At 39.5% G+C, this 26,265-nt stretch overlaps 1 protein-coding gene across 1 annotated transcript in view; it reads left to right on the forward strand.

The window, feature by feature from the left end:
- Positions 1-26,265, forward strand: part of ALKBH8 (alkB homolog 8, tRNA methyltransferase) — a 40,984-nt gene that overhangs the window by 13,220 nt on the left and 1,499 nt on the right. Inside the window, exons 8-11 of the mRNA XM_064718231.1 lie at positions 13,659-13,765; positions 16,770-16,924; positions 17,745-18,010; positions 25,725-25,874. Coding sequence (XP_064574301.1) covers positions 13,659-13,765; positions 16,770-16,924; positions 17,745-18,010; positions 25,725-25,874 — 678 coding nt within the window. The remainder of the gene's footprint in view (positions 1-13,658; positions 13,766-16,769; positions 16,925-17,744; positions 18,011-25,724; positions 25,875-26,265) is intronic.

Below are 26,265 nucleotides of genomic sequence, written 5' to 3' on the forward strand. Positions count from 1 at the left end.
CTTGATCAATATTGAGATTTCTGTTTTTCCAGTATTCCTAACTTGCCATTTTATATGCTGCTGTGTAAGGCCTTGATTCATTAAAACTTTAGAAATACACAGGTAGCATTTCTATTATGAGCTCAGTAGTGCTATGAACATACCCACCCCATAGAAGAATTTTCCCTTCCTGGCTGTAGATCTTACTCCCAGTCTAAAGTTACCAACACCCTGTAGTCCCTCCTCATCAGCTCTGCCCTGCTGTGTCTGGACTGTGTCAGACTGCTGTGGGACACCCACTGTGCCCTGCCAGACAGCAAAGCACAGTCATAGTTTGCTCCAAAGGGATATTGGTTTGGCACAATATCCTGATTTATGTTGCTGTGTACCATTTTCCTAAGATGCAGCCCCAGGCTTGTCATTCTCTCCTTAGCTCTGCTTTTCCTTGCCTTACTCTGCTTCCTGTGTCTTGGGCTGGCAAAAGGCTGGTGCAAACACTGAGAACTGCTGTGATGCTCCAGGCCCTGATCTAATGTCTGAGGAAGGAAAGCTTTAGGGATATCAGCCAGATTTGTGGCTCAGGGTTAAAGAGGGGGGGCTGTGTATGGATCATTGACTTCTGCCTAGCTTCTGTTCATCTGAACACATTCATCATCTCTTAGCCTGTGGATCTTAGGTGCTTTGATCTATAAAGAAAACCTGTGAGTCTCTTAAGCCTTGAAAGCAGAGCAATGTTTCAAAGAAAAGCTTCACCAGACCTTTTGAACAAGTTTTGAGTATGGTCATTCTAGAACTGATGGAATGAGATATGCAGCTTCTACTCATCTCTCAGTCTGATAATTGACCCTTTTTCTGGCCCTTTTGCTTCTTACCTGTTGATCTATTTCCAATCTGTCTTGGCTAACAAAGAGAAACCTGTGGCTGCTATAGCAGCAGCTGTTTCTGCAATAGCTGAGAGATTTTATGAGAAGCCTTTAGGAAGTCTAGACTGTACCCAGCCTTTGACAGTTAGCAGCTGTTTTGTGTCTTGCATGAGCTTTAATAAGATAGACAGGCACTGGGTACTGCTGTGTGGTCCAGCTCTTGCTCTGCTTACCTTGGCTAGTTGCTAATTCAGCTTAATTTGCTGTTTACATATATATTGGTTTTTTTTCCTTGTAAGGAAAGGCAGAAAACATCTTACCTATTTAAAGAATTACTATGGTAGGGGCAATACCAAAGTTTTTTTCTCTTGTGTTGGCAGGATGATGGTAGTGGATGAAATAGTAGTAACAGTCATCAGTATTTCAAAAGAGATTGTATTGGCAGAATCAAATTGTCTCTGAACCCAAATGGAAGATACTAATTTTAATCACTACAACCTAATGCTGAGTTTAGAAGTTTGTTCAGATGAGGTAGGATTCCTAAAGCTCAGTAATGTGCTTTTCCAGTCTGTAAGACAGGTGCAACTCAGGAAACATGTCTTACAGTCATGGATTTTATTGGTTCTTGAAGAATAGCAACTTTCAGTGGTTTTAGCTGGAAATCCAAATGGACGTAATTTATAATTGTATGCCAAGTTTAGTTGGTTTGTCCCATTTAAAGTGGTATTTCATTTTTGAAAGCTAATGAGGAGCTGCTCCAAGGGAAAGGTGTGCTGAGCACTGCAAATAAAATGCATCAAGCTTCATAAATGTGTCTCTTCTGTTTGCATTTGCTCTTTATAGATATGTCCTGTGTGTTTATTTCTGTCCATGTCATACCATGGTTGGCTGTTGCTGAGCTTGGATGGGATACAAGAAGCACCAAAATCAAGGGAAAACTTCCCTTTGATGTAATTGAACATTGAAATATGCCCTCTTAGATAAGCAAAAACAAAGCCTGCAGCCCCTTCATGGAAATACTTACAACAGTCTAGCTGCCTCTTTTGGGAAAGGTGAAACATTCTGTTCTGAGATTTTATTTCTGTGCTGGATGTCTCTTCCCTATTTGCATACAGGATTCTGTTCACAGATACCAACATGTACTGCTGATGTTTCCACCTTATGAGTTATTTTAACTCTTGCAAGGATCCTGAAAGCCCAGCTTTCATGTAAACTGTTCAGAGGGAATCTGTCCTGCAGTAAAAAAAAACATCTTTGGTTGTTGATAGGCTAAATCCTGTTTTAGCCAAGGGTAACAAGAGCAAGGCACCCACTGTATGCAATTAATGTAGATAAGCATTTGTTTCCCAAGTGCTGTAGGAATCTGCTAACCAATTTCAATTTGCATGGAGATGATACAAGCAGAGCATTCTGGTTTGGTCAGAATTGCCTTCAGAACAATGATTTGGTAGCATTATTTCCCCAGAAGCTGTATGACAGTAATTTGTGAAGAATCAGGACAGCAGTGTGGAGATGTTGCTTTCTCTGTTACCTCCTCAGCTACTTGGGAAGAACAAGACCAAAGCTAAGCTATGACAGAGCCATATTTCAAGATTTTGTATGTAAAAATATTATTTTTTGCTCCCCTTTCATATTGGTGTGACATTACAGTTTCCAGCTGCCTCTTTGTCTGACGCTGGGTATTTACTATGAGTAGGCCAATACCAGGTAAATAACTCTGAAAAGGTTGGTCTCCTGTCTCCCTTCTATTGGATTGGTACCAGCCTGCCTTCCTCTCCTCAGAAGAAGGAAACTTATCATAGTCCATACCTTTCCATAAAGCTGTTCCCCACTATGCAAAGCCCAGTAGCTCCTACTTCAGTGCTGAGGAAGGAAGGCACCCTGTGGTTTGATTGCTGAATGTACTGTGACTTGCTGAGCTATTTCTCCTGGGTCTGCTAGAGTGGGAAGTTGCTTTACTCCATTCTCTGTAGTGGTTTTGTTTCCTGTTCATGCTCCATTATTTTGGCTACTGAGGGGGAAGGCAGAGCTGGGGCTTCTCCTGGTTCTTACCAGTTTGCTTTCTTCACAGTCAGTCGGTTGTTCTTTTTAGCATCCTGTGTTTTGTTTAAGCTGTTTTAGTGTTGAGAATGGGTTGTGGAAGAATATTCTCTTTGTCTGCTGAACTCCTCTGGGCAGTGTATCCAAAGTGAATGTGGAAAGAGATATAAGAAACGGCAATTAGGAAGAATTTGAAAATTAAATCCACTCAATATCACACAGAAAAATACATTGAGATGCTATAAGAAATATCATATGGTTCCAGTTATTTTTGTGTGATTGTGAGAGAGCGCCTACTGTGACTGAAATACTTTCTAAAATGTTTGCAGTCTGCAGTAGGGCTTAAGATTTTCTAATTGGGGTCATAACTGCTAAATAATGAAGGAAAGCTTCTGCTTAATTCCTTTAGCAGCTTGATTCTGTTTTACAAGAACCTGTTGTCTCCAGGCTATTTGCTGTTTCTGTAGTGTGCTTATTTTGTATGCTGAGGCAGCACCATTTCATTTTCAATTCTCAGACGTCTGGCTGTTAAGGCGCTACCGTGACACACAAATACAGATACTGAATTTTTCAGGGAAGCAAATGTACTCTCTAAAATGTATCTTGCTATTCCATAGCTATTGCTACATATTTCTAATTGGTTTTCATGTGGTAGGAAAAATGTAGATAGGTAACGATCTTGGAAAAACATTTTACTATGGTATATGGTACCACTCATTTTAAATTAAAACCTTTTTTTTTCCTCTTTTGCACTTCATGCCTCCCATGTATCCTTCACTATGATACATGATCCATTCTTCTGTGGTGGTGAGATTAATTAACTGTTTAAATATGAAGTTTGTATTTATTCCAGCAGGGGAAAAAAATGGTTATTGTAATAAAAGAAAAGAAGCATCAGATAGGAGACCATTAAAAGCATTGTGGTTAACAGGTTGAGGGAGGGGATCTTCTCCCTCTGCGCTGCTCTCATGAGTTCCCTCTTGGAGTTCTGCATCCAGCTCTGGGGCTGCCAGCATAAGCAGGACAAGGACCTTTTGGAGACAGTATAGAGGGGGATTATAAAATTGATAAAAGAGCTGGAGCTTCTGCTGTGAAGGCAAGGTGAGAAAGTTAGGATTGTTCAACCTAAAGAAAAGAGGGTGGGGAGTTTTCCAGTACTTAAAAAGGGGCCTACAGAAAAGTTGGACAGGGATTCCTTATCAGGGAGTGTAGTGACAAAATGTAGAGTAATCGTTGAATGGTTTGAAATGGTTTGAAATAGTTTGGAGTAATGGATACTGAAAGAGGTGAGATTCAGATTAGATATTTGGGAGAAATTCTTTACCATGAGGCTGGTAAGACATGGGAAGTTGTGAATGCCCCATTGGAAGGGCTGAACCCATGGAAGGGTTCAAGGCCATGCTGGATGCTGCTTTGAGCTGGTGTAGTGGAATGTGTCCCTGCCCCTGGCAGGGGATTTAGAACTAGATGCTCTTGAAGGTCACTTCCAAACCAAGCTATTCTGTGATTCTATGAAAACTAACAGAGCATTTGAATTTACATTTCAACTGGTATTTTTACAGCTGAAGTTGTTTTTTAGTCAGGTTTTGAGTTGTCATTCTTGAAATAGTTAAATTTTTTTATAGAAACCTTTGTGCTGCTTTTTAGTATTTACTAATTTCTTCATTTTTTAAAGGATTTTTTGTTTTGTCAAGAGGTTCATCACTGAAAGTTACTGTAATTCCACATATTGTTTTTAGGAGGTCAGTACTTGCTGTATGAAATGGAATCCTGGTGTCTGCTACCAGTTAACAGCAAACAGGCTGAACTGGTGAACTAAAAAGTTATCTTTAGGTGTTGCATTTCAACTGTACTTCTGTTTTGGAATTCAGTAAGGAAACTTAATTTGTTGATGTCATCATCAACCTAAGCTGTTGATGTCATCTCTATTGTCATAGGAGCCTATTTTAAGACTGTGGCGAATTTCATGAAGAAATGCCTAGTCAGTCAATACTAATCATCACAAGTAGCCTATAAGCAAAGAAACAAGCTTAACTTGTTGAGCTCCTGCTGTGGTGTATTGCTTTGGTATTCCTGTCCCATGGCTTTGGACAGGAATTTGTAATAGCACTAAGTGGTAGCACATGAGGTTTGAAGTCTGCATTTATACTATCCTACAAATCTGAGTATTCTGCATGCTGTGGTGTTCTATTTCTGTTTTTCTTATCAGCTATGTTTTGAGAGGGGTTTCTCCACAGGGCTCTCATTGCAGTAGAGATAAACTTTTGCTGAGGAGCTGGCAATGTTGAGCAGTTAAAGTGTGCTGGAGCTGTCAGACCTGTGATGCTGATACACTTGGCAGAAGGATTCTGTCAGTGGGAGAGTTGTGCCCTTAGCAGAGAAGCAAGCAAGCAGGCAGGCAGCCTGTCTGTGCTGCCCAGGGGCAGTGCAGGGAGAACCCTGGTCTGTTTGCTGGGGCAGCAGAGAAATGGTTGGAGGAAAGCAAGGCTGATGGTGCAGCAGAAAGCAGAAAAGTGGACATTTCACAGTTCCTTGGGAGGTGTTCTTGTTCTTCCTGCCCTTCCTGTTACTGCCTGCATCTCTGCCATGTGCCTTCATGCAATCAGTTGTAAATTCAGATGTTGAGGCCCTGGTTAGAGCCCTTTTGAGTAGCTTTGGCTGGATTTTGAGAAGACAGTCATTGTGCTAATGAAGCAGATGGAGGGAATGACAGAAGAAAGAGATGACGTCCTTTATGATGAAAATCAGCAGTGTTGGAATACTTCCCATCCAAATTTCAGAATGTGTTTTTCCTTTATGGTTGTTTTCCCTGTTCTAAAATAACATGTATATGTCAGATGTGTGGGAGCTCTGTGGGGTGACATGTAGCAATTGAGTAATTGATAAAACAATTTTCTTCAAATTATTTTAAACAAGTGTCTTTGTGTCAAGTAGTGTTTTGAATTATACTTTATGGCCACAGGAGACATTGTTAACTAAGAAGATAACTTTCATTGGCTTTCATTAGTTCTTTGGGGTTTTTTTGGGTTTTTTGGGTTTCTTTTTAGGGGAGGGAGTTGAGGGTTATATGCTTTTGATTGCTAAGGAACGAGGTTTCTTAATGTATGTAAGCAATTTCTTTAAATTCATGCCCAAATCTCTGTTCCTGAGTAGATTTCCCTTTTGAAGATGTAGAGGATTAAGAAACAGGCCATATGGTAGTTTCTATAGCAATAGATGAAAAACCATGTCTTGTCAGCCCTTATGAGATATGATGCAAGTTTGGGAAGGCACAGTTTGCATGTCTTATATCCTGGCAGTTCTCTTTTATTGTAATGATCTCTGGGACAGCTGTTAGATGCAGGTATGAGAAGGACTAGGTGACCTTTGTTTCAAACTCTGAGGGCATAAATTCATCATTTCATCCCTTTGAATTACAGGTATTCAGCACCACACTGTTTCCACGCAACTTTCTCAGTATATAGGGGCCGAGATTTTAGTGATGATAATAGTGCAGGACTCTTTTAAACAGAGTTGAAATATCTGTTGAATCCATATGTGGATGCCTTATGAAATAACTTGTTGTCAATGGTATTTAGTCTAGGATTAAGACTGAAATTTTAGTATTTACAGGTAGGTGTACCTGTGCGCTGCATGCCTGAGCTCCTCTGTAATCAGTTGGGATTGAGTCAGCCCAGCCTATGGGGTAATTCAGCTCATGGTGGGTTAGACATTTCGTTTCATTTCATAGGTTTCAGTTCTCCAGTTGGGTTGTTTTAAAATCTTTAAAATCTAAGGTCAAATGTTTTTAAAATCTAAGGCCAAATGTAGATCTTAATCTTGAACTGATTTGCCTGTTTCCACCCTAGTCTTGAAGTTAGCCTGAATTCCTGTATTACAGCACTCCAAGCAGAAAGCTGAAACCTGCAGAGGAGAGTAAGGTTTGATGAACAATCCCAGTGTTTGTAAGGGAAGATGGTTTTCCACAGTATGGGATAATGAATATGCAGCATGTTTTATCCATGCCTTGAAATACATTAAACCTGCTAGGACTTAGGCTATTTTACAAGAACTGGTGGGTCTGTGCCACACTAGTACTTGGTATGAGTCTACGCTTTGAATGTAAATATTTCAGGTCCTCTTTCCTGCAAATTACACTTACCTGTTTTATTCCATGTTTGGCAATATTACTCAGGCAAAGCCTGGTTTTTGCTGTATTAATTATTGTTTATATAGCATGGAGGCTTTATTCCCTGTTGCTCACACTGCGTCTGCTATAGAAAACTTGCAATTAAAGTCTGCAATGGTTGATGACAGGATGATAAATGTACAGGTAGTGTGGAATGGATGTAAAATTACAGTTGAAGAGAGTCCTGTTTATGTGTATTTGCAACCTCAGTAATGTGAGAATTGTGTGTATTTCCACAGGTATTGGTAAACAATCAATGGTTTAGAAAGGTGAGATGTGCTTTTTGAATGCTGAAGTGTTTCCCTTTCTACTTAGATATTGAAAACCTCTTGAGAACTTTTCTAAATGGGTGCGAGAATTACAGATATTCCACAGCATCACATAGACCATGTGCTACCACACACATCCATGTAGGATCCTCTATATTAGGATCCTCTAAATATCCTAAATATTAGGATCCTCTATATATTATACTTGCATATAAATTTGTGTTTATTACAGAACAACTATGTCTGTGTTGTAAGGACTTGTTTAGTGGTTTCTTGGTGGACATTTGGTACAGTGTTAGACATGTAAATAAGGATTATTTGCTTTCAGGACATAGAGCAACACATTAAGTCTGAGGAGATGTAATTGAGGACACAGAACTGCTTTCTTATGATGTCTGGGCTTTACATCTTAACAGACTGAGCCCTCTGGAGGCCATCGGGGTCAGGATGTGTAGGAGTCCTCTTGTGCTCTTCCATTGAATTGTCCTCCATTAGAAAGCAAGAGATGCAAAACCTTAGAAATTTCCTTTCCTTTGGAAAGGAAGATGAATGTTTTGGTGCGTTTCAGGCACGTTCTGCCCTGGTATAGTTGGATGCAATTCCCTGTATGTCAGTGTAGTAGCACCCATGGATGTGAGGGAAAAAATATGACTGAAAAAATGGGAAAATACTACAGAGGAGGCTAAGTCAGTAAAAGAAATTAAATGAAGACTAACAGCATTAGCCTCTTGCTTTCTGTGTACTAAAAGAGTATAAGCTAAGAGCTAGGGAGGCAATTTATTAAAGGATGAAGATGAAATGTTAGTGAGAATGACTAAATTTATTCTTGTTGGGAACTTGGCTGACTCTGACTCTGGATTCACAAAAGGACACCAAGGTTTTGTGCTTGGGTTAGATAGCACTTCCCAGAAAGGAGACATCTGTACCTGTTGGGGGAGAGAGAGGGGGGAGCAGTGGTAATGAAACTATTGCCTTTTAGTGTAGGCATTGAAAGCCTTTTGTATATGAGTCTAATATACAACATTGAGTTTTAACACATGTAATGATCTGGGAAGATGCAAAGAGCACAGGTAATGTCCTGACATACAAAAGAAACTTGATACTTTTAGAGCAGTAGGAACTGAAATATTTAAAGGCTTTTGAAACAAGGAGTCATTTTGAGCAGAAGTTGGTGGGATAGTGCCATAAGTACCACCAGCATCCCAACCTCTGCCAAGGCTGGGCAGAGCAGCCACCTCGCTGGACATCACAAGGAGCTGGCATCAAGCTTAGTGAGGTGACTGATAATTTCTCATGACTTGGTGTTGGTGACCCTCTAGAGATGAGGTTCCCTGGGTGCAAAAGGAGAGTGGTGTATATTCCTACTAGCTGTGACAACGCCTGCAGAGGATTGGAAGCTCCTCCATCCAACTGTGGTTAGCTTGAAAGTTACAATAGTTTTTCTCTTCTTGTGCACTACATGAATCTTTTAGAGAGAGGCCAGACAATAAAGGAATTTGTATCATGGAGTCAATGGCATACAGAGGCATACATATATGGCAGAGATACTGGTGTGCTGTTCATTGCATGCACTCAACTCCATGGGCATAGCAAGAAAATCATAGCAAGGTTCAGGTATAAAAGAATGAAGCGTCCATATTTTGAAATATTTTTTAAAGACTTATATGCTAGACTTTGATTAAGAGAAAGAAACACATAGATACTTAAAATGACACAGAGAATTCAGGAAGATAGTAACATGTTGCATGGATGGAAAATTGAATACAACTTTTGAAGAAAGAAAGCCTAGTAAGTATATTAAGCATCTGAGCAACATCACCATAGTGCCTAAGTGGATAAACAGGCTTAGCAAGAGATGGTATGCTTTGGTATAGATCTGATATGGGGGAGGCCTGCACAGGTGTTGTGAAATTTTTGAGAAAGGCAATACTGAAATAGTTCATCGTCACGATTGTCAGTGCTGCACTTGTTTTCTGAAGTATGGCCAGAGTATGTACATGATACATGATGTAAATATCTGCATATATTACATAAGGTAAATTTCCTATGATGTGGATTATTCAGGAAAGATAATCCTAATTGCTTTCCTTTGAAAATTCAGCATTTTCTGCATCCCGAATTTTGGAGTTTAGCATGGTTTTTGCAGTGAAAGGTGCTGTATGTTACCAATTAATTGCCTTGGTCCTGTGTGAGCCAGCAGGCTCTTGTCTCTGCATAGAGCGCCACTGTGTTGTTCAAGCTCTGTGTGTGGGCTCTAAACCTCTCAGCTGTCTTTGAAGTAGACATTCTTTTTCATCTGTTTTACATGTGGGAAACTGTTATGTAGGCTGATAATCTGTCTTTGCTCTCTGAAAATTCAGTAAATAATGTCAGAGACTTGAGAAGCATTCCACATTGTGCTTTTTTTAGCTTTAGAGTATGTTTCGTCTAAGGTAGTCTATTATCATCAAATACAAATTGCATCAGAGACAAAGCTTAGAAAAAGAATTGCTGATCCCCACTGTAGCTGTGAATTTCTTATTGACATTGTCTTTATAGCTCTGCTGCATTATTTCTGTTTTCCCTTTGAATCTTTACTTGTTTGATAGACCAGTCATTCACCTTCATCCTCCTACTCTTTCATGAAGTACAGTACCACTGCACTGAAAGGTGGTGCAGGCTTCTGCACCCTGAGGTGTTAAGAAAAAGATACTTTATTCCCTTCTTATGTTGGATTATTTTCTGATTTTTGCATTTTGCCATATTTTATGCCACAAGGAACAAAATTCACAATGTGGGTGTCTCTTTGTTTTGAGGTTCAGCCATCCTTGAAAGCTGTTTACCAGTTCATGTGCTCCCTTGTCATGAACATTTTCTCTTAAATAACTTGGCATCATGACAAATTATTTAAAACCACAAATAGATATTAGCTGTTTCTTTTAAGTTTTGTGGTTTTTTGCTATATTCAGAGACTCACTTTTTCTATAGTAGAAGGAAAAAAGGTAAAACTTATATAACACCCACTGTTTTTATGTTTTGATTGTAATCCTTGGATGATACACCATGAGCTGGCTAGAAATTTGATCTTTATTGACTCTGCCATCTAAGAGAAAAAAGAAGGTAGGTAAAAACAAAAATAGTAATTGGAAATAGCTCCTGTGGAGCAAAGCTGTCATGAAGCAGATTGATTCAGAAGTGGCAAAGTTGCTTTATTGATTGTAAGTCCTTAGTAAATTAAAAAGAGGAGCAAATGCGTTAATCTTCTGTGTGCGTGTGTGTTTGACAGTGACAATTGAGAATGCTCTGCCAGGATAAAGACACATAGAGGAGTGTGGGAATGTTATCTACTTCAGTCAGCAGCAGGCTTGCCAGAGATAAGAATAGGGTTCTTCAGAAATCCTTCTGGATTGAATGTTCTTTACTGTGCTGTAAATAAAGGATAGAGGAAGTATTCCTGCTTGGTTCTTTAAGCATTCAGGTGCAATTAGTCTAGGTAAAGGAATGAAGCATAGCAATTATAATAATTTTCTTCAGGTGTTCCTTAAATTTTATTCTCTGTCCCAATTGCAATGTCAAATTTGTTGTTAATAAATCAGTGCAAAACCTTAATATATTCTAGCTTAGGACCTCAATCTGCTTCATAAGCAAAAGCTCAGTTTTGGATTTAGACTTTTGACTTTTTTAATTACTGCTAATTACTTAATGTCATTGCCCATTTGCAAGTAAATTAATAGTTTATTTATATTTTCCTTCCCAAATCGTCACAGCTTCTCATAAGGATGAAATTCAGTTAGATGGGGAGCAGCTACACAAAGTGGCATTATAGTACAGAAACTTTCCGTTCCCAGAAAAACAGGAACAGAGCTGGGATTCGGTTCTGATGAGGACTAGATGTCACCAAGATAAATTCTTGCTTTTCAGCTTCAAATTCTGCACCATCAGAAATGTATTTATTCTTGGGTTAGTGTAGTTGAAATTCAGCCAGGAGAACATGCTCTTCTTTTTTTTCCTGCCATTGCTGCCTGAAAATCCAGCTGCCGGGGATAGTTTTGTGGCCTCTCATTCCCAAGGTGTCACCTGCCTATAGAGCACTCTGAACCTCTGTTGTTTTGGAAGCACAGTTGTTTACAGGACAGGGTTTGAGGAACATCTCCTGTGAAGAGACTCTGGGGTCACACAGATGGTGGGGGAAAAGGAATTGGAGATGAATGAGGTAAAACAGCAGAGAAGGCAGGGAGCTGGAGATACTGTTGGTTCTCACTACTTCGTATGGAGTCACCAGCCTGGCATGCTGAAGTGAAAGGGAACAAGGTCCTCTTGGGCCCTGGAGGGAGATGGGAACTGGAAATGCTGGGGACCCATTAAAGGTCTCCTCATTGATTCATGGATAAGGTACTGTTTTTTCATCTTCAAGAATAGAGCTTTGTAGTTACTACTGACTCAGAAGGAGGGCCAGTGGGGCAACAGGATTCCTTCTAGGAAGGAATCTAGACATCCTTGTGTTCTTATTAAATCATACTGCTGAAGAGCCCAGACTCCATCTTGTGCCCTGACTCATGTCCCCAGCAGCAGTGAGCCAGAGAGGCATAATACAGACTGAGACATCATCTCACCCATTTCATCTGACCACTTCACTCCTCTTTTTCTTTCTTTACTTGCTGGTCCTGTTTAGTTATCTTCTGATTTATTTGCCTTGCCAGATAGCTGCATCTTTTTGCAGAGACTTGTTGATATTGTGCTTTACAGGACAGCATCCTCATGAGATTTGTAAAGTCCACTGTATTTTCTCCTTTCTCACCTCATCCTTGTTTGAGGTTTCCTAGAAGAAATTGCAAACTCCAAAGGAAGGAGTACAGTAGCAAGTGGCTGCCATTCATCTATTTGTGCAGCTATTGAAGCATTTCATGATCATTAATCAGAGCTTATAGTTATGCTTTATTTCTCTTCCCTGGTATCTCTTTACCCCTTCCAACCCCACTGTTTGTCACCCTTATCACTTTTGATAGCCTTAGATAGCCCAACAGGAGAAGCTGTGTAGCTCTGAGTGGTAGTACAGCAAAAATAATTTTTTTCCTAAAAATGTAAATGCCACTGTGCTTTGCTTCAGTGTGCACAACATTAAATAGTAATTGTTGTTAGTGGCAATTTGTAGTGTTTAAGAGTCTTGCCTATTCAGTCTCTGTCATGCTGGGGTTTTGTGCTGAATGACTGATTGTTGCACCACTGTTTTTCTTTGTGAAGCACATCTGTACGCAGAAGGAGAACTGCCTAATTTGTTTCAATCTGGCATACTGGAGTAAGTCTGCTTTTAAATTGCATACTTAGTAGGTTACAAATCAGATGGCAGCATTTTCATGGTGCTAATTCTCCAGTGTACCAGGAACTGCTGACTTGAATAGGTTTTGACCACTTTTCCTTTTCAGTAAGTCTTCTGTAACTCATTTGGCTTGCTTAAATGACCTGCTCCTTATTTTCCACAGCAAGAGTTTCTCTCATTTGGGAAATGTAAAAGGATAACATTCCTAGCCCAAGCAGAAGCAAAATGTACCACTGCCATCTGGGCTGTGAAATTGGAATAAAGCTGAAAGCATTACCTCAGTATATAGCCATGGCTGGAAGCCAGATGACAGATAATAAAAGGATGGTCTGTTAGTTGGCATGTTAGTCAGGATCTTGAGATGTGCTTGTTGTGCTTCAAATCTCCAAGAATGTGGGCAGGTTGGAAATTATTTCTCTCACCTAATACTGTTTATCTGCATGTTATGTATCTACTGAGCTAATTGTCTCAGCTCATCCACTGTGAGTGAATAGGCAATTCCAGAGGGCATGGGGTCATTCCACATCACTTAGGTCCACATTTTACACTAGGATGAATAACCCTATGGAGAAACTTGTCTCTCTGTGTAGACATCACAAAAAGACAGTAGCTGATGGCCTTATTCCAGGTACATAACTTTCAGATGCTTGAGATACAGCAAATGAGCCTTCTCTTTCTCTCATGCAGCTGCCTTCAGTTGTGTAGCAGTCCTTTCCTGTCTCACAGGTACACAGAGATTGAACAGTGCCACTGTTCTTACAAAGTGTTTACTGTGAAAAGAAATTACTATGTAATTATAATTATCTCTATGTACATATATTTGTGACTGCCTGAGATTTGAACATCGTGCTGAAAGGGAGGCAGTTTTAGGACATGGGACCTGGAGGCTTTTGCATCCCTAGGAAATATGTAGCTGTTTCATAGCAATATTCCGTTGAACACATTAGAGAAACAAACAAAGCTAGGACTTAAGAATACCTGGCTTGTATATGAAGCTCTATAAGTCATGCTCTTTCATAGTGACTGGTTTTGTTTCTTTTTAGATTGTGATGGATTTCAAGCACCCTGATGGCCATACAGTGGCAATTATGTTGCCTCGATGCAGTTTATTGGTGATGACTGGAGAATCCAGATACCTGTGGACACATGGGTATGTGTAAGAGTCCCTGCATTGCTGAAAATAGAGGAGTAATAAATGTTGTTTGTTTCGTTTTTTAAAGACACTCTGTGTTTAAAATTGCCTGAAAGAAGTCAAGTCAAGTTTTATAATTAATATCCAAATTCACTCCTCTGCTCAGATGCTGCTTAGGTTAAATTGAAAAACTTGGGGATTTAGGGAGCTAATTGCCAGTCCCTGAGGTGTAGTTTCCTGCTGCTGTCATAAGTTTCAGTAGGAAATCACTCTCACATCTGCAGTGTGAAAGTTCTCAATGACTCTGAGCTGGCAAAGAATTGATTGTAGTGCAATTAGTGTCACCATTCCCTTTCTCTCTTTTCAGCCCACAACTTTCCCCATTAGATTACAGATGCCAAAGGCTTGAGAGAGGGGCTTGAGAGTTTAAAAGATTGACTTCCCCTGCACTGAGAGCTTGAGCGTGGAAGAGGGGAGTCTTCCTGAGCTGTTCCCAGCTGCTTTAGGGACACTTTACCACTGATAAGATTGAGCAGTTTTGGGACGCTGCTAAGAGTATTTATTGAAATACATCTTGAGGCTGTGCTTATTGTAGAATTTAAATACATGCTTTTTAAATCATGCACCACTAAGAGATGCTTAAAATTGGAGTGCTGAAATTGGCAAAAAGGCTAAAACCTTGCTGAGCTCTGAGTGTGACAGTAATGCATTTCAGGAGCGTATGGCAACCCTGTATTGGACAGAAATGCCCATAGTAAGCATTACTTCCTTTGTTTGACCCAAGCTATCACTGATTCAGCAGTCAATTGGAGGCACTAATTACATTCTGTGTCAATTAAACACCAAATCCTTTTATTGGCAGAAATTTTTCTGCCTTTTAATTTTGCTGGTTAATATGTATTATGAAAACAGGTGAATATGAAATCCCTGATAACCTTTACAGTGTTAATTTTAGAGAGCTCTTACACCACCTGTATATTCCCTCATTAAATTAAATAAAGTTGTAAAAAGCACTTGGTACTTCTGATGTGCCTCAGTATGGAAGCCCAGGGCAGTGAACTCCCTTGTTGTTGGACGTACAGGACTGAATACAGATACCAGCATTGTAATCTTCTTATGCTGTCCTGTCTAATACCGTCAGCTGCCATTTGGAAAGGTCACGTGCAGCTCTGAGAGCACAGTGCAGTTTCCGTGTCAGTGCCATTGCTGGCCAGGGAAGCCGGTGGCCGGTCCCCAACCCCAGGCATCAGGCAGCTCCATGGGCCGTGCTGAGGCCAGTTTGGAACACCAGCCCCAGGTCAGGGTAGTGGCTGTGCACAGACAGAGCTGGGCGTGCATCTGAGGCTGTAACTGGAACAAGGGCCAGGGAACAGCCTCCATTTAAACACAGGGAAAGGAGGGCTTGCCCTTTCTGAGGCCTCGGCTTCCTCTAGGACTACCAGCCGTGCTCCTTCAAGCCAGCCCTGGGCAACCACACTCCCAGGAGGCAGAAGGATACATGCTGGGCACTTACAATACTGGCCAGCAGCCACTGAAGTTGGAATAGTGTATCTGTCTATTGAAATGTGGAATGAGATTATTACTTAACTCCCTTGTAACTTTAAGTGATGGTTGTCTTTCAAGAACTTTCATGAATAAACTACATGGAAAATGAAGGTCCCAGAACTTTCTACTCATGTACAAATGATTCCCGTGCTGGTTTTTGTCCACCTTTCCTAAATATATTTCTTCTATATGTTTTTAAAAGCATCAATGGGTCAAGATACTCACCTGGAGAAAGCTTTGCATGATGCCGCTGGAACGTCGAATTGTAATCAAAATTAAAATCATCAGCACGAAGTTGTAACTAATTCACTTGCATACATAATGTCAAAATAGATTTAGTAACATTTGTGATGCCTTTTATCTGCACTTCAGAAGTCAAATTATAAGAGCACAAGAGTCACTTTTGAAATTCATCTGGACATGTTTTCAGTGTGTATGCTTGGATGCCAAGGAATTAGAGACTTTCTTTTGACCCCATTAACAAAGTGCACAGGAGAAGCATTTTTGTTCAGTTCTCTGTGAAAGGGAAACACATGGTTTAGAAATAAGCTTATGCAGTGTCATCAAGGAGGACAAAAGATGTATTCTCTTTTTGACTCATAGGTGAAAGTAGAATTCTGACTTTTCTGATGAAGTTCATTAGTGATGTTTTTCATATTTGGTTGGATAACTCGGCAAAACTATATTCTTGGCACTGCAATAGTAAAATCACTCTGTGCCAAGCAAGAGGGGGTGCAGCATTTTATTTTTGACATTGGGAAGTCCTCGTAATAGTAATGAAAGGAACTGAGAGAGAGGAACAAACCCAGAAGAGACAAGAGATGCACAGTGCAGTTGTTCACCACCCAGTGACTGATGCCCAGCGCGTCCCCCAGTTCATACACTGAGCAGGAGGCTCTGTGCTCCGGAACATCCCTCTGGCCAGTTCGGGTCAGCTGCCCCGGCCATGCTCTGTCCCAGCTTCTTGTGCCCTCCTCACTAGCAGAGCATGGGAAACTGGAAAGTCCTCACTTGGACTAAGCATTACTGAGAAACAACTGCAACATCAGTGTGTCACCAACATTATTCTCATACTAAATCTAAAACACAGCACTGCTGCTGTTAGCACAGATGCTTAGAAGGAAATTAACTCCATCCCAGCCAAAACCAGGACAAAAATAAATATATTTTTAAAAATATTTATTAAAAAGTACTAGACAAATAAGTCATCAAACTTTATGGAAGAAAATGGAGGGAGGGAAGGGAAATGTAATTAGATGCAATTAAACAACACTTCAATTCATATTATTAGTTTATGTGTCATCTCTTTTCTCTCTGAAATTGATTAAGTTGAAAACTGAGAGGCAGAAGTATGTTAAATAGGACGTTGTAATCATATTTCTCTCAGTGTAGGGATTGTCTTCTTACAAAGATGGATTGTGGGTTTTTTTCTGATGCAAATGGAATTATTCCTTTTCTTTGTGTTGCTTTATTTTAGGATCACACCCAGAAAATATGATATTGTTCAAGCATCAGAACTTGGGCAAAAGGTTAGAACAATCACTGCTGATGTTGGGGATTTAACATTAAATCGAAGGGAAACAAGGACTTCATTTACATTCAGGAAAGTGAGGAGAAGCCCTTGCAATTGCAGTAAGTGTCTTGAGGCAAACTTCAAGTCAAAATTGATATTCATCAACAATAGGTAGTTTTTTTTGCTTTGAGAAAATAATTTGATTATTTTGGGTAGTTTTGGCAGTCGTCATAGCTATTCCTGGATGGTTCATAGCATTTTATATGGCTTGAATTGCTTGCATTCATGTGGTTGCTAGAGTTTCTCTATACAGGAAAGCATTTGGCTTCCTCTAGAGCCAGGCAAGTAATCTGGAGTCTTCTGTGTCATTGGCATTTCAAGTGCTTAATAATGTAACAAAATAGAAATAATTACTATTCTTCAAGTTTTTTCCTCAGTTTTGATTTTTTTTGTTTTTGAAGGAGCCTCTAATTTTGAGAAAATAGGTACATTAGAGAAGAAGAAGTAGTCATATCTGCTGTGACAGAGCCACGTAAAGTGCCTTAGGGCAGTAGAAATAATAATAGACAGGTGGCTCAATGAATACATGGAACTGAAGTCCATTTATGCCCTTAAAACAGAATTTCAGAGGCTGAATTGCAATGATGTCGTGGTCTTTGGCATTGGGGGCACTATCTCAGTTTTGGGAACATAAACACCATTAACATAGCAGATTAATGATCACTGCAAACAGCCTCTGGTACATGTGGGCTGGTTATTTATTTTCAGGTCATCAAACGCTTCTGTAGTTTGACCTGTGTTTCAGTTTTTAAAAGATACAGGAGGATTGAAACATTTTTTGCATTTTAATATTTCACTTTTAATTTAATTTCAGTAAATATACTTAATCAAAGAGGAATTGATTTAAAATGAATATTTTGTATCTGTTGCTATATCTAGTTTACCCATCTGTCTGTGACAGCCAGAAAGGACAGCAGAGACCAGTGCAGCCCTCATTTCCCCAGAATGAGATGGAGGCCTCAAAGCTGGAGCAAGAATATGTACACAAGGTGTATGAAGAGATTGCCACACACTTCAGCAGTACCAGGCACAGCCCATGGCCCCGAATTGTGGAGTTTCTCAGGTCCCTGCCAACAGGGTCAATAGTGGCTGATATTGGTTGTGGCAATGGGAAGTACCTCGGCATCAATGACGATTTGTACATGGTAAGTAGTAGCTCCTGTCATTTGTTTTCACTGGTTCTGGTGTTTATTCTGTCATGCACTTGCTCGAGGTTCAGGCTGGCATTGCAAGAATGCTGAGAACACAAAGCTATTTCCTGATCCAAGATCAAGTACCAATTGTCTTAAGTTTCCACCTGTATTCATTATGTGCTTTACCTATTTCTTTTTTTCAAAGCCATTTCTGCTTTGTAATTCAAAATGTGTTAAGAAAAATAGTAATGGATGCAGCAGATTGAAAAACTGTAATGGATGGTTTAGCCTTTCTTGTCATTGGTGTTGAATAAATTTATTAAAACATTGGGCAATTTGAATGCTTCCAATGAAATTTTCATTTGTTTGGAGACTGGGTGAAATCTTCATGGGCAATGCTATTTTTTATAACCTCTGTGGCCTGGTGACATGTGTCATTTGTGAATGATGTCATGTTTGGCTGTTCTACCTCTGCTTCTTTGCACAGGCCCAGTAAATATGCCAACATAAAATTCACAGGGAGATCTCAACTTTGGTACAGATTTCTGGCCTTTCACTCCCCTTTCTTCACTTTTAGACAGTTCTGACATAATGCTTGCTCATTTTCTCTCTTTTACTGTTTCACAGTCTGTACTTGGTCCAGTTTTACGTCTCTCCCTTTCTATCAGCGAGAGATGAAGTATATACAAATATGAACCAAAAGATAGCTTTCGCTGCAAATATTTAAAAGATCCTTTTTGGGGGAAATAAAAAAGAGTCAAACTTGCCATTGTTTTAACCCAAGAGAAATCTCAGAGAAGTGTATGTTATGATATCTGCTCTCTCCTGTTCCAGGATTGTCTGATTCTTTCACATGTTTGTCCTGTGTAACACTCTGAAATCCATCAGACTTGAAAACTCCTATGTAGGGCAAGGCATTCATTATTGATAGTAAAACTTGGAGTTGTTTGTCTTTTTCAGGAGTTTCTGTCCTGTTATTTATATTCAGCTAAAAAAGAGAAGTTGTTATTTACAATGCTGTTTGTATTAGTAAATTATCTCCCTTACTGTTCTTATGGGCAAGAACAACATCAACCAATTAATAAGTAGGCATCTTTATGCCTGACTGCTGTAGCCTAATTATTAATTTCAGTACGTTTCAATCTTTTTGTCTTTCAGTCCTGACTGCTGTAAGAAAAATCAGCAAGCCTAACTAGAGAGGAGAAACATTTATTAGAGTATCATGAGGGTTGACTGCTCCTAGAATGGATGTGGTAAATTGCAGTTGCTGAGGTTTGTGGTAGACTTGTAAAGTGAAATTAATGCAAGATACTGTATTCAGAAATTGCCAGCATCAGTCTGTTTTCTGGACACAATTAACAGCTAAGGAAAGGAAAGATCACATATTGGCTGGCAGTAAAAGGAAAGCCAGCTCCTCTCTGTTACTTTAGGAGTTACCTAATTTCATATGTATCTCTGGGAGAGATAAAAAACATGAAAAATAAAAGTGAAAGGGAGGAAACTATTAAAGAAGCAGTTGAAACAGTTGAAAAATAGAATCTGGGAATTGCTTCATTCAGTTGGCCTTCCTTGACATTTTATTTTCCAGTGGTGACAACTTGTGGTTCTTAGATGGAGATAGACTCTAGACTTTGCATTTGATTGTTTTCATCTACAAGTCAGCACAGAGCCTCAGGAGGATGGACTTGATTCCTTCTTTCTACCAGATTTTTTTTTTTCTGTAGCAGCCTAAGTGTGGTTAAAGAAAACCCTGTGTATATTGTGTTTACAGGTGTTTTTAAATTTTTGACAGGGTATCTCAAGTGCTGTTCCACCTACCATGGTTTAATCATGTAGCTGAGGGAGAGGGATTACAGAATGTTTTATGTATCAGGTGCATTGTTGGGATAAAAGGAATGGTCTGTACAGGCAGGGCATCAGTTTTCTTCCTTATTTACTCATATTTAGTTGGAAGCATAAAATCCAGGCATAACTTAGTAAACTCTAGGTCTCTTTTTTGTGCACAGTGTAATGGAGCTCTGAGCCCAGGTGCTGTTGGGAAAGAAGCAATAAAGCCATGCTGTGAAATTAGGAGTTGTGTAGGAATTGGGTAGGGCACTGTTGGCACAGCTCGGCAGCTTGGGGTGTTTTGACTCAGAAGTACTGAAAACCTGAGGCAAGCATTTCCTGAAGGCAAGCAATAAAATGCTTTTATGCTTTAAGTAGCAGTGCTATTGGTAGATCACAGCTAAGGTAGCTCTCTTGATGTTTTACTCTTCAGGTACTGTCTGAAAACATCTCCACTGCAGCCTGTGCTGTTCTGGTTGCTTCAATTTCCCTGGATGATTAAATGTGGCCTCATCTACTTGAGTATCCTGTGTGACAATGAAATGCACGAGTCCATCTGCGCTCGGCAAAAGTGACACTGCTGTAATGGCTGCATTATTCTGACACAGTGAGAGAGCAGCAATTGCATGCCAAACAAATTCAGATTAAGGATGTATCAGCTGGAGATGGAATCCATGTCTGATGTAGCTAGCACAAAGGCTGGAGAAATGTTGAATTTAACAGTTTCAGATTACTTTTTCTGTCTCGCTCACCTTGTTATTGTTAAATGACAGCAAAAAAGAAATGTAGTTTTAGTGTGGTTTTTCCACAATTCTCTCCTCACACAATCTCATTTGGGGGAATTATTTTAACAGATTTTATTTAGGTGCTTTGAAGCTTAATAGTCATCTCTGTAAGCAGAGCTTTTCTTTTTATGGAACAGTGTGTTCCAGCCTTAGCCATTCCCCTGATTATCACAAGGGTTTCATTGATGTTATTGCAATGATCTCATTAATTTCTATGCACTTTAGCTTTGTCTCCTTATTTCCAGTGTTCAGGTAGATGTGGTGATGTGTAAGTCTCTGCACTCACTGGGCTACAGCGTGAAGGAAAAGCCATTGAAGTCTTTCAAATTTGTGGTTTACATTTTTAATTGAACTGATAAATTGGTGAGAAATTCAGTGGCAAATTACTGCAAATGCCATAGGGTGGATATGTTTTGGTTTTGTATAAAGAAATTACTCTGATTGTCAGAGTAATGATGATAGGGAAAAAATATGCAAATAGAGGAGCCAGAATGATTTGCTTTAATCCAGATATTCCTATTTCTGTTGTGTGTGTGTCATTCAGAGGTAATTGGTAACACAGTTTATATTTCACAAGACTTTTGCTCTGAGATGTGCACCTCTATTTTCTGCATTACTGTCCCAAACTGAGATCTACTAGAATTATATAAAAATTTGCTTTTGCCAGGGTGTGGGGAGGGGAGAGACTGAATATTTTCTGTGGTATAGTGGCATATAGTTGGGTGGCTTTTAGTTCACTAGGTTTGTACAGATTGGGAATACATTCCTCTCCCAAGGACTTTTTAGTAGTGGGTAAAAGCAGAAGGGATAAAACCAATTAGGAAGTGTGTACCTGGAGTAAGGTCACCTTATCTTAGCAATTGAAGGGTGACACAGATGAATCTTTCCTGCTCTTTTCTCTCAGTGAGTAAGAGTCATTAAATGGGTGAGAGATCTCGGAAGAGAGCTCAGAAGGAGCTGGGCAAGAGCAGCACAAAACTAGAATAAAAGCTGAATTGCTCAACTTGGTTCTGTTGCTCTGTCACTGAGAAATGAACTCCAGGTCTTAGGCACAGCACTTTGCTTTCAGAGATACCCTGACTACATGCAATGGAAAAGCAAAACACTACATGAAAGCAATGCTGAAAGCCTGACTCAGATGAATTGTTTGCTGGAATGTAATTTGGTTTCTTGAGCTTCTCATGCTGTTAGTTATAGCTGAGGCTTGTCTCTGGAGAGCGACATAATTCCATTTGGTGGCTGGATTTCAGAATTAGATGTCGTTTTGTTCATCGCTCTGTAATGTGCTGAATAAATCAGGTTCCCAGATACTTACATGAACTAAGTCTACTGAGTTAGTTATAATGAGATAACATAGAAAGAAAACACATTGTGGTGGGTAACCTCAACCTGTCTTTACTTACCTTTTTTTCAGCATGTAAGAGGGTTTATCTTTTGCAGATTTGCAGCATAACTACAAAGCAAGCTATTTATTAGTGTCTTTTCCCCCCAGTGATCTATACCAAACCACTGCATTGAATTGATTTTATAAAATCTGCTTTAGCCACTCCTTGCTGTAAAGGTGGAGGTGAAGGTGCATGGGAACATGAAGGAGCAGGATGGCATAAATGCCTATGTTATCCATTTCCAGGAAGTCAGTACAGAGCTGCTGAACACTTAGACAAGTCACAGGTGTTATATTTGTTTCTCCCTCCTTTCTCCTCCTTTATCTTGGCCCTTTTTTTTTTTTTTTTTGATTGTCTAAAGGTTTGCAGACAGGGTGTGGTATGCCAGAATGATGACACACCTTTGCCCCTTTCCTAAGTTTTGTGTTGGAGTTCTAGTTACAGACTTACTGGCCTCCATACTAATACAGATTTCCTGTCTTCAGGTAAGAGTTGGATGCAGTTAATATTTATCCTTATACACTGAAAATCAGTGCCTGAAATCCAAATGGATTTCAGTCACAGTAACTGTCAGTGGCCACTCTTGAGCTCCTGTGAGCCATTGTTTGCATCACAAATAGTGGTGAAGAGATGGCTGGAGGTACTTCTCAGAAAGGGATGTGGGAATGGATGTCTGGAGCAAAATCTGAGAAGCCTGAGAAGCCAGCCTCCTTTATGGGAATTTTGAAAGGTGTGGAATGACTTGCTGAGAGGTGGACTTGCTGAGGTAGACTCAGCTGAATAATCAGCCATACTATTTGAGATATATATGAGAAATTGTGGAGTTTGAGCAAGGAATTTGATTTGGAAAGCTGAGGTATAAGAAATGATTGAGAAGAATCATAGATAATAAGAAATAGAAAGCCTAAGAACATACCACATATAGCTTGACTCACCAACAGATGTACTAGATTCTTCTGGGTTTAGACACTGGACTGATATTAATTAATCTGCCTTTCTCCACTCTTCTGCAAGAGATGCCAGCAAAGACACTAAATATCCTGTCCTGAGCATTGAAAATAGAGATATGAACTGGCAAAAATTAAAGCTTTCCAGCTATATTTTGAGATTAGTTTTAAATGTTTTGATTATATATTTAATTAGAGAGAGAAAAACCCGTTCTCAGTTAAAACAGTCCTTTGAACTCTTCTGTAGATGAAATTTCATCCAATCAAAGCTTCTTCATGCTTTAAAATTTAAAAATCAGTTAGTAACGGAACTGGGAAAAGTTGAGTTTGGGATCTCTGCCCCTTGCTGTAAATATTTTCTGTACTCATAAAAACCACAGGTAGACTAATTTAAGGTAGCTTTTTGCTACCTTATTGTGTTTTTAAGTGACTGAAACAAATGTATTTTGGTTTTTAATAAATGCATGTTTCTTGCAAGTCAGAAAATGCCGGAATGTGATGATTATAATTATTTTGAAATATCACCTACAGATAATTCTAGAAAGATGCTAAAGTTGCCTAGTTTCAATGCCAGGCATCTGTGGTGATTCCTTGTGTTCACCATTTATGCATATATGCATAGCACCTAGTGTCCTGTTTACATATAAAACCACGTAAAGTTTTAGCCTAGAATACCTGTTGTAGAGCAGCTGTGTGTTCAAAGTGTTCTGTTTCAAGGTCTCCATTTTCACTGTGAAACAGCATCTTTTTGCTTTGGATTTACATTTGCTTTAGAAAGTATGTCAATACAAGTAAACCTGACCTCAAAATATTTGCTATAATTTAGATGCAAATGAGAACTCTGGCAGTCATGCCTTTGTTCTCATTCTCAGTTTGCTGGATTTCATCAACATACATTGTAGTCCTTTTCAAGGTCATTTTGGGAACGGGGGATTGTGTTCCATTATCCAGCCCATTTTCACTCCAGATGTGGAGGTCCAAAGCAGTTCCTTCTGAGAAAGCTTGACATCAGTGGAAGCTCCAAGTTTTCTTCTTCTTCCTTCTGCCAGTAGTGATTTTGGTCCTTTGAGTTTTATTACTAAGTACTGCAAGCCAATGTCTTAATTGCAGAAGTAGTTAAAGGTACTGGTAATGAGGTGTGCAATCACTAACATGCAGGTTGTCAGAGTAATTTAAAGACACTTCAGTTGGCTGCCAGTGTAAAATAATGGGGATTTGTTTGCATTCAAGTAAGCAAGGATTTCCTTTTTTAATTCATAAACAGCACAATTCACTCAGGGCTTCAGTAAATGGGATAGACCAAGGAATGAGTGTGAAGAAAGCAATGTTAGGATTGATCTTTTCAGGTCTGTTTATTGCTAATTGACTAATATCTACATATTTGTAAGTTTTGGTGGAGGATTATCTTGTATTGTCAGGTTGGCATTTTCACAACTGTTACATTTACTTTGGATCAAAAGTCAGGGGCCTGAGTAGAAGGCAGCTCACTGGTAAGCTTTCACTGGAGCAGAATTCTGGTTTTCTTCAAAACTGTGGTGGTAGGCTGAAAGATAAAAGGACTTGAACAGATAAAATGAAAAATTATGATGGAAAATAAATATGTTTTCATTAATCATTGCAAAAAAGGTTTTTAATTTTGGTGGTGCTGTTGTCTCTTCTGGGTTGATTAAGCAGGATGAGTTGTTTGCTATTTTTCCTGCGTCAAAGACGGTTTAGTATTCTTTCCATGTCAGATGCAATAAACACTGTCAACAGTAATTATTTAGGATTCTAAACCTGTTCTCCACTATCTACTGGTTGCTAGTCATTGAAAACAAATGATGAATTAATAAATTTATTATTCTCATACATGAAGAGTTTGGTATACAACCTGGTAGCAGGGCTTTGGTTTGCGTATTCAGTATGCATGGCAGACATGAAAGCAAGGGTGGCACATGCCTCACTATTTCTTTCAGAAGGTGTTTTGATCAATTGTTTTTATGCAAGCATGTAAAAAACACTTCTAGATGCTGATTTTTCAAAGATGGTAAGTTTTGTCTTACGCCTTTGATGTGGACACTGGGCAGATGTAGCGGGCTGACTGCTGGGTTTAAAAGGGAAAAAAACCAATGTTTTATTAGGCATTCAGAAATGGTTCTAGGGGTCACTTCACTGGACTGTACAGAACCTTGTAAAATTATGTTGAGCTTAAATTTTTTGTGGATTGTGATAATGAGGGATAAGAGAAAGACATCTGAGCACTTCCTCCCCCTGAAATGACAAAACCTGGGTGATGAGTGAAGCTGTATGCCATACTTTAGTGATACCACCAAAGTCACTGGATCATTGTTTGAACTTGTAGATCAGCTTCTGTGAGGTCACTATTTGGGTGCTTTAAATGTTGTCAAGTTAAAAATGGCAGTTGAAATGAAAAGAGAATACTGAGGTTAGGTCGCATCTCATTTTGCTCATTTCAAGACACCTTGAATGAATTTTGAAGTAAAGTTAGGTTGAAACCTGGTCTGTCTTAAGCTGATTCAAAATGAGGGTGCTATAATGAGCTGTCTAGTATCCAGTCTTTCATCTTTGTTTTCAGTCTGCATCAGGGTTGTTTTCTTTTTGTCTGTACCTGGGAACTATATACTCCTCTTAAGGCTATTTTCTCACACTTGTGAGAAAATAACTGTGTTTCCTCAGTAGGAGACTGTGATGACTCTATTACTGTAAGCATCAAATGAAAATCATATTCCAGTCTTGTAATTATCCTCTCATGAAAAGCTTAATGAAACATTTTCTCTTCTAGGTTGGCTGTGATCGCAGCAAAAACCTGGTGGATATTTGTGGAGAAAAGCATTTCCAGGCGTTTGTCTGTGATGCCCTGTCAGTGCCAATCCGCAGCGGTTCCTGTGACGCCTGCATCTCTATTGCTGTCATCCACCACTTCTCCACAGCAGTAAGTCACCCCCCTCTGCTCCACTGTCCTGGTGGGTTGCTGTGCAGAGCTGCTAATACTGCGATGCAAGCAAAGGCAAGAACACAATGGGAAGAAATCCAAGGTTTGCATGTGGTGTAAGCAGTTGTCAGAGCAGAGTTAAGCTACTGCTGCTTCTTAGACTTTCTGTTCACATTCTCCTCCTGCTTCTCAGATGCCCTTGCTCCCCCTGAAACTTTGGTCCTATGTTTGGGTTTCATTTTCATGTGCTTGTAATTAATGACACTGGAGAAGGGGGCTCTGCTTTGGGAGTCAAGACATCTATTGTTTCCTGCGTCAGATATTGGGCTCTTGGACAGATCTTGTGATTTTGTGTTTTTTAATCTGTGCATTGGTTGTCCATGACCAAACA

Source organism: Zonotrichia leucophrys, chromosome 1 (assembly GCF_028769735.1).
Source record: "Zonotrichia leucophrys gambelii isolate GWCS_2022_RI chromosome 1, RI_Zleu_2.0, whole genome shotgun sequence".
NCBI classification, from domain to species: domain Eukaryota; kingdom Metazoa; phylum Chordata; class Aves; order Passeriformes; family Passerellidae; genus Zonotrichia; species Zonotrichia leucophrys.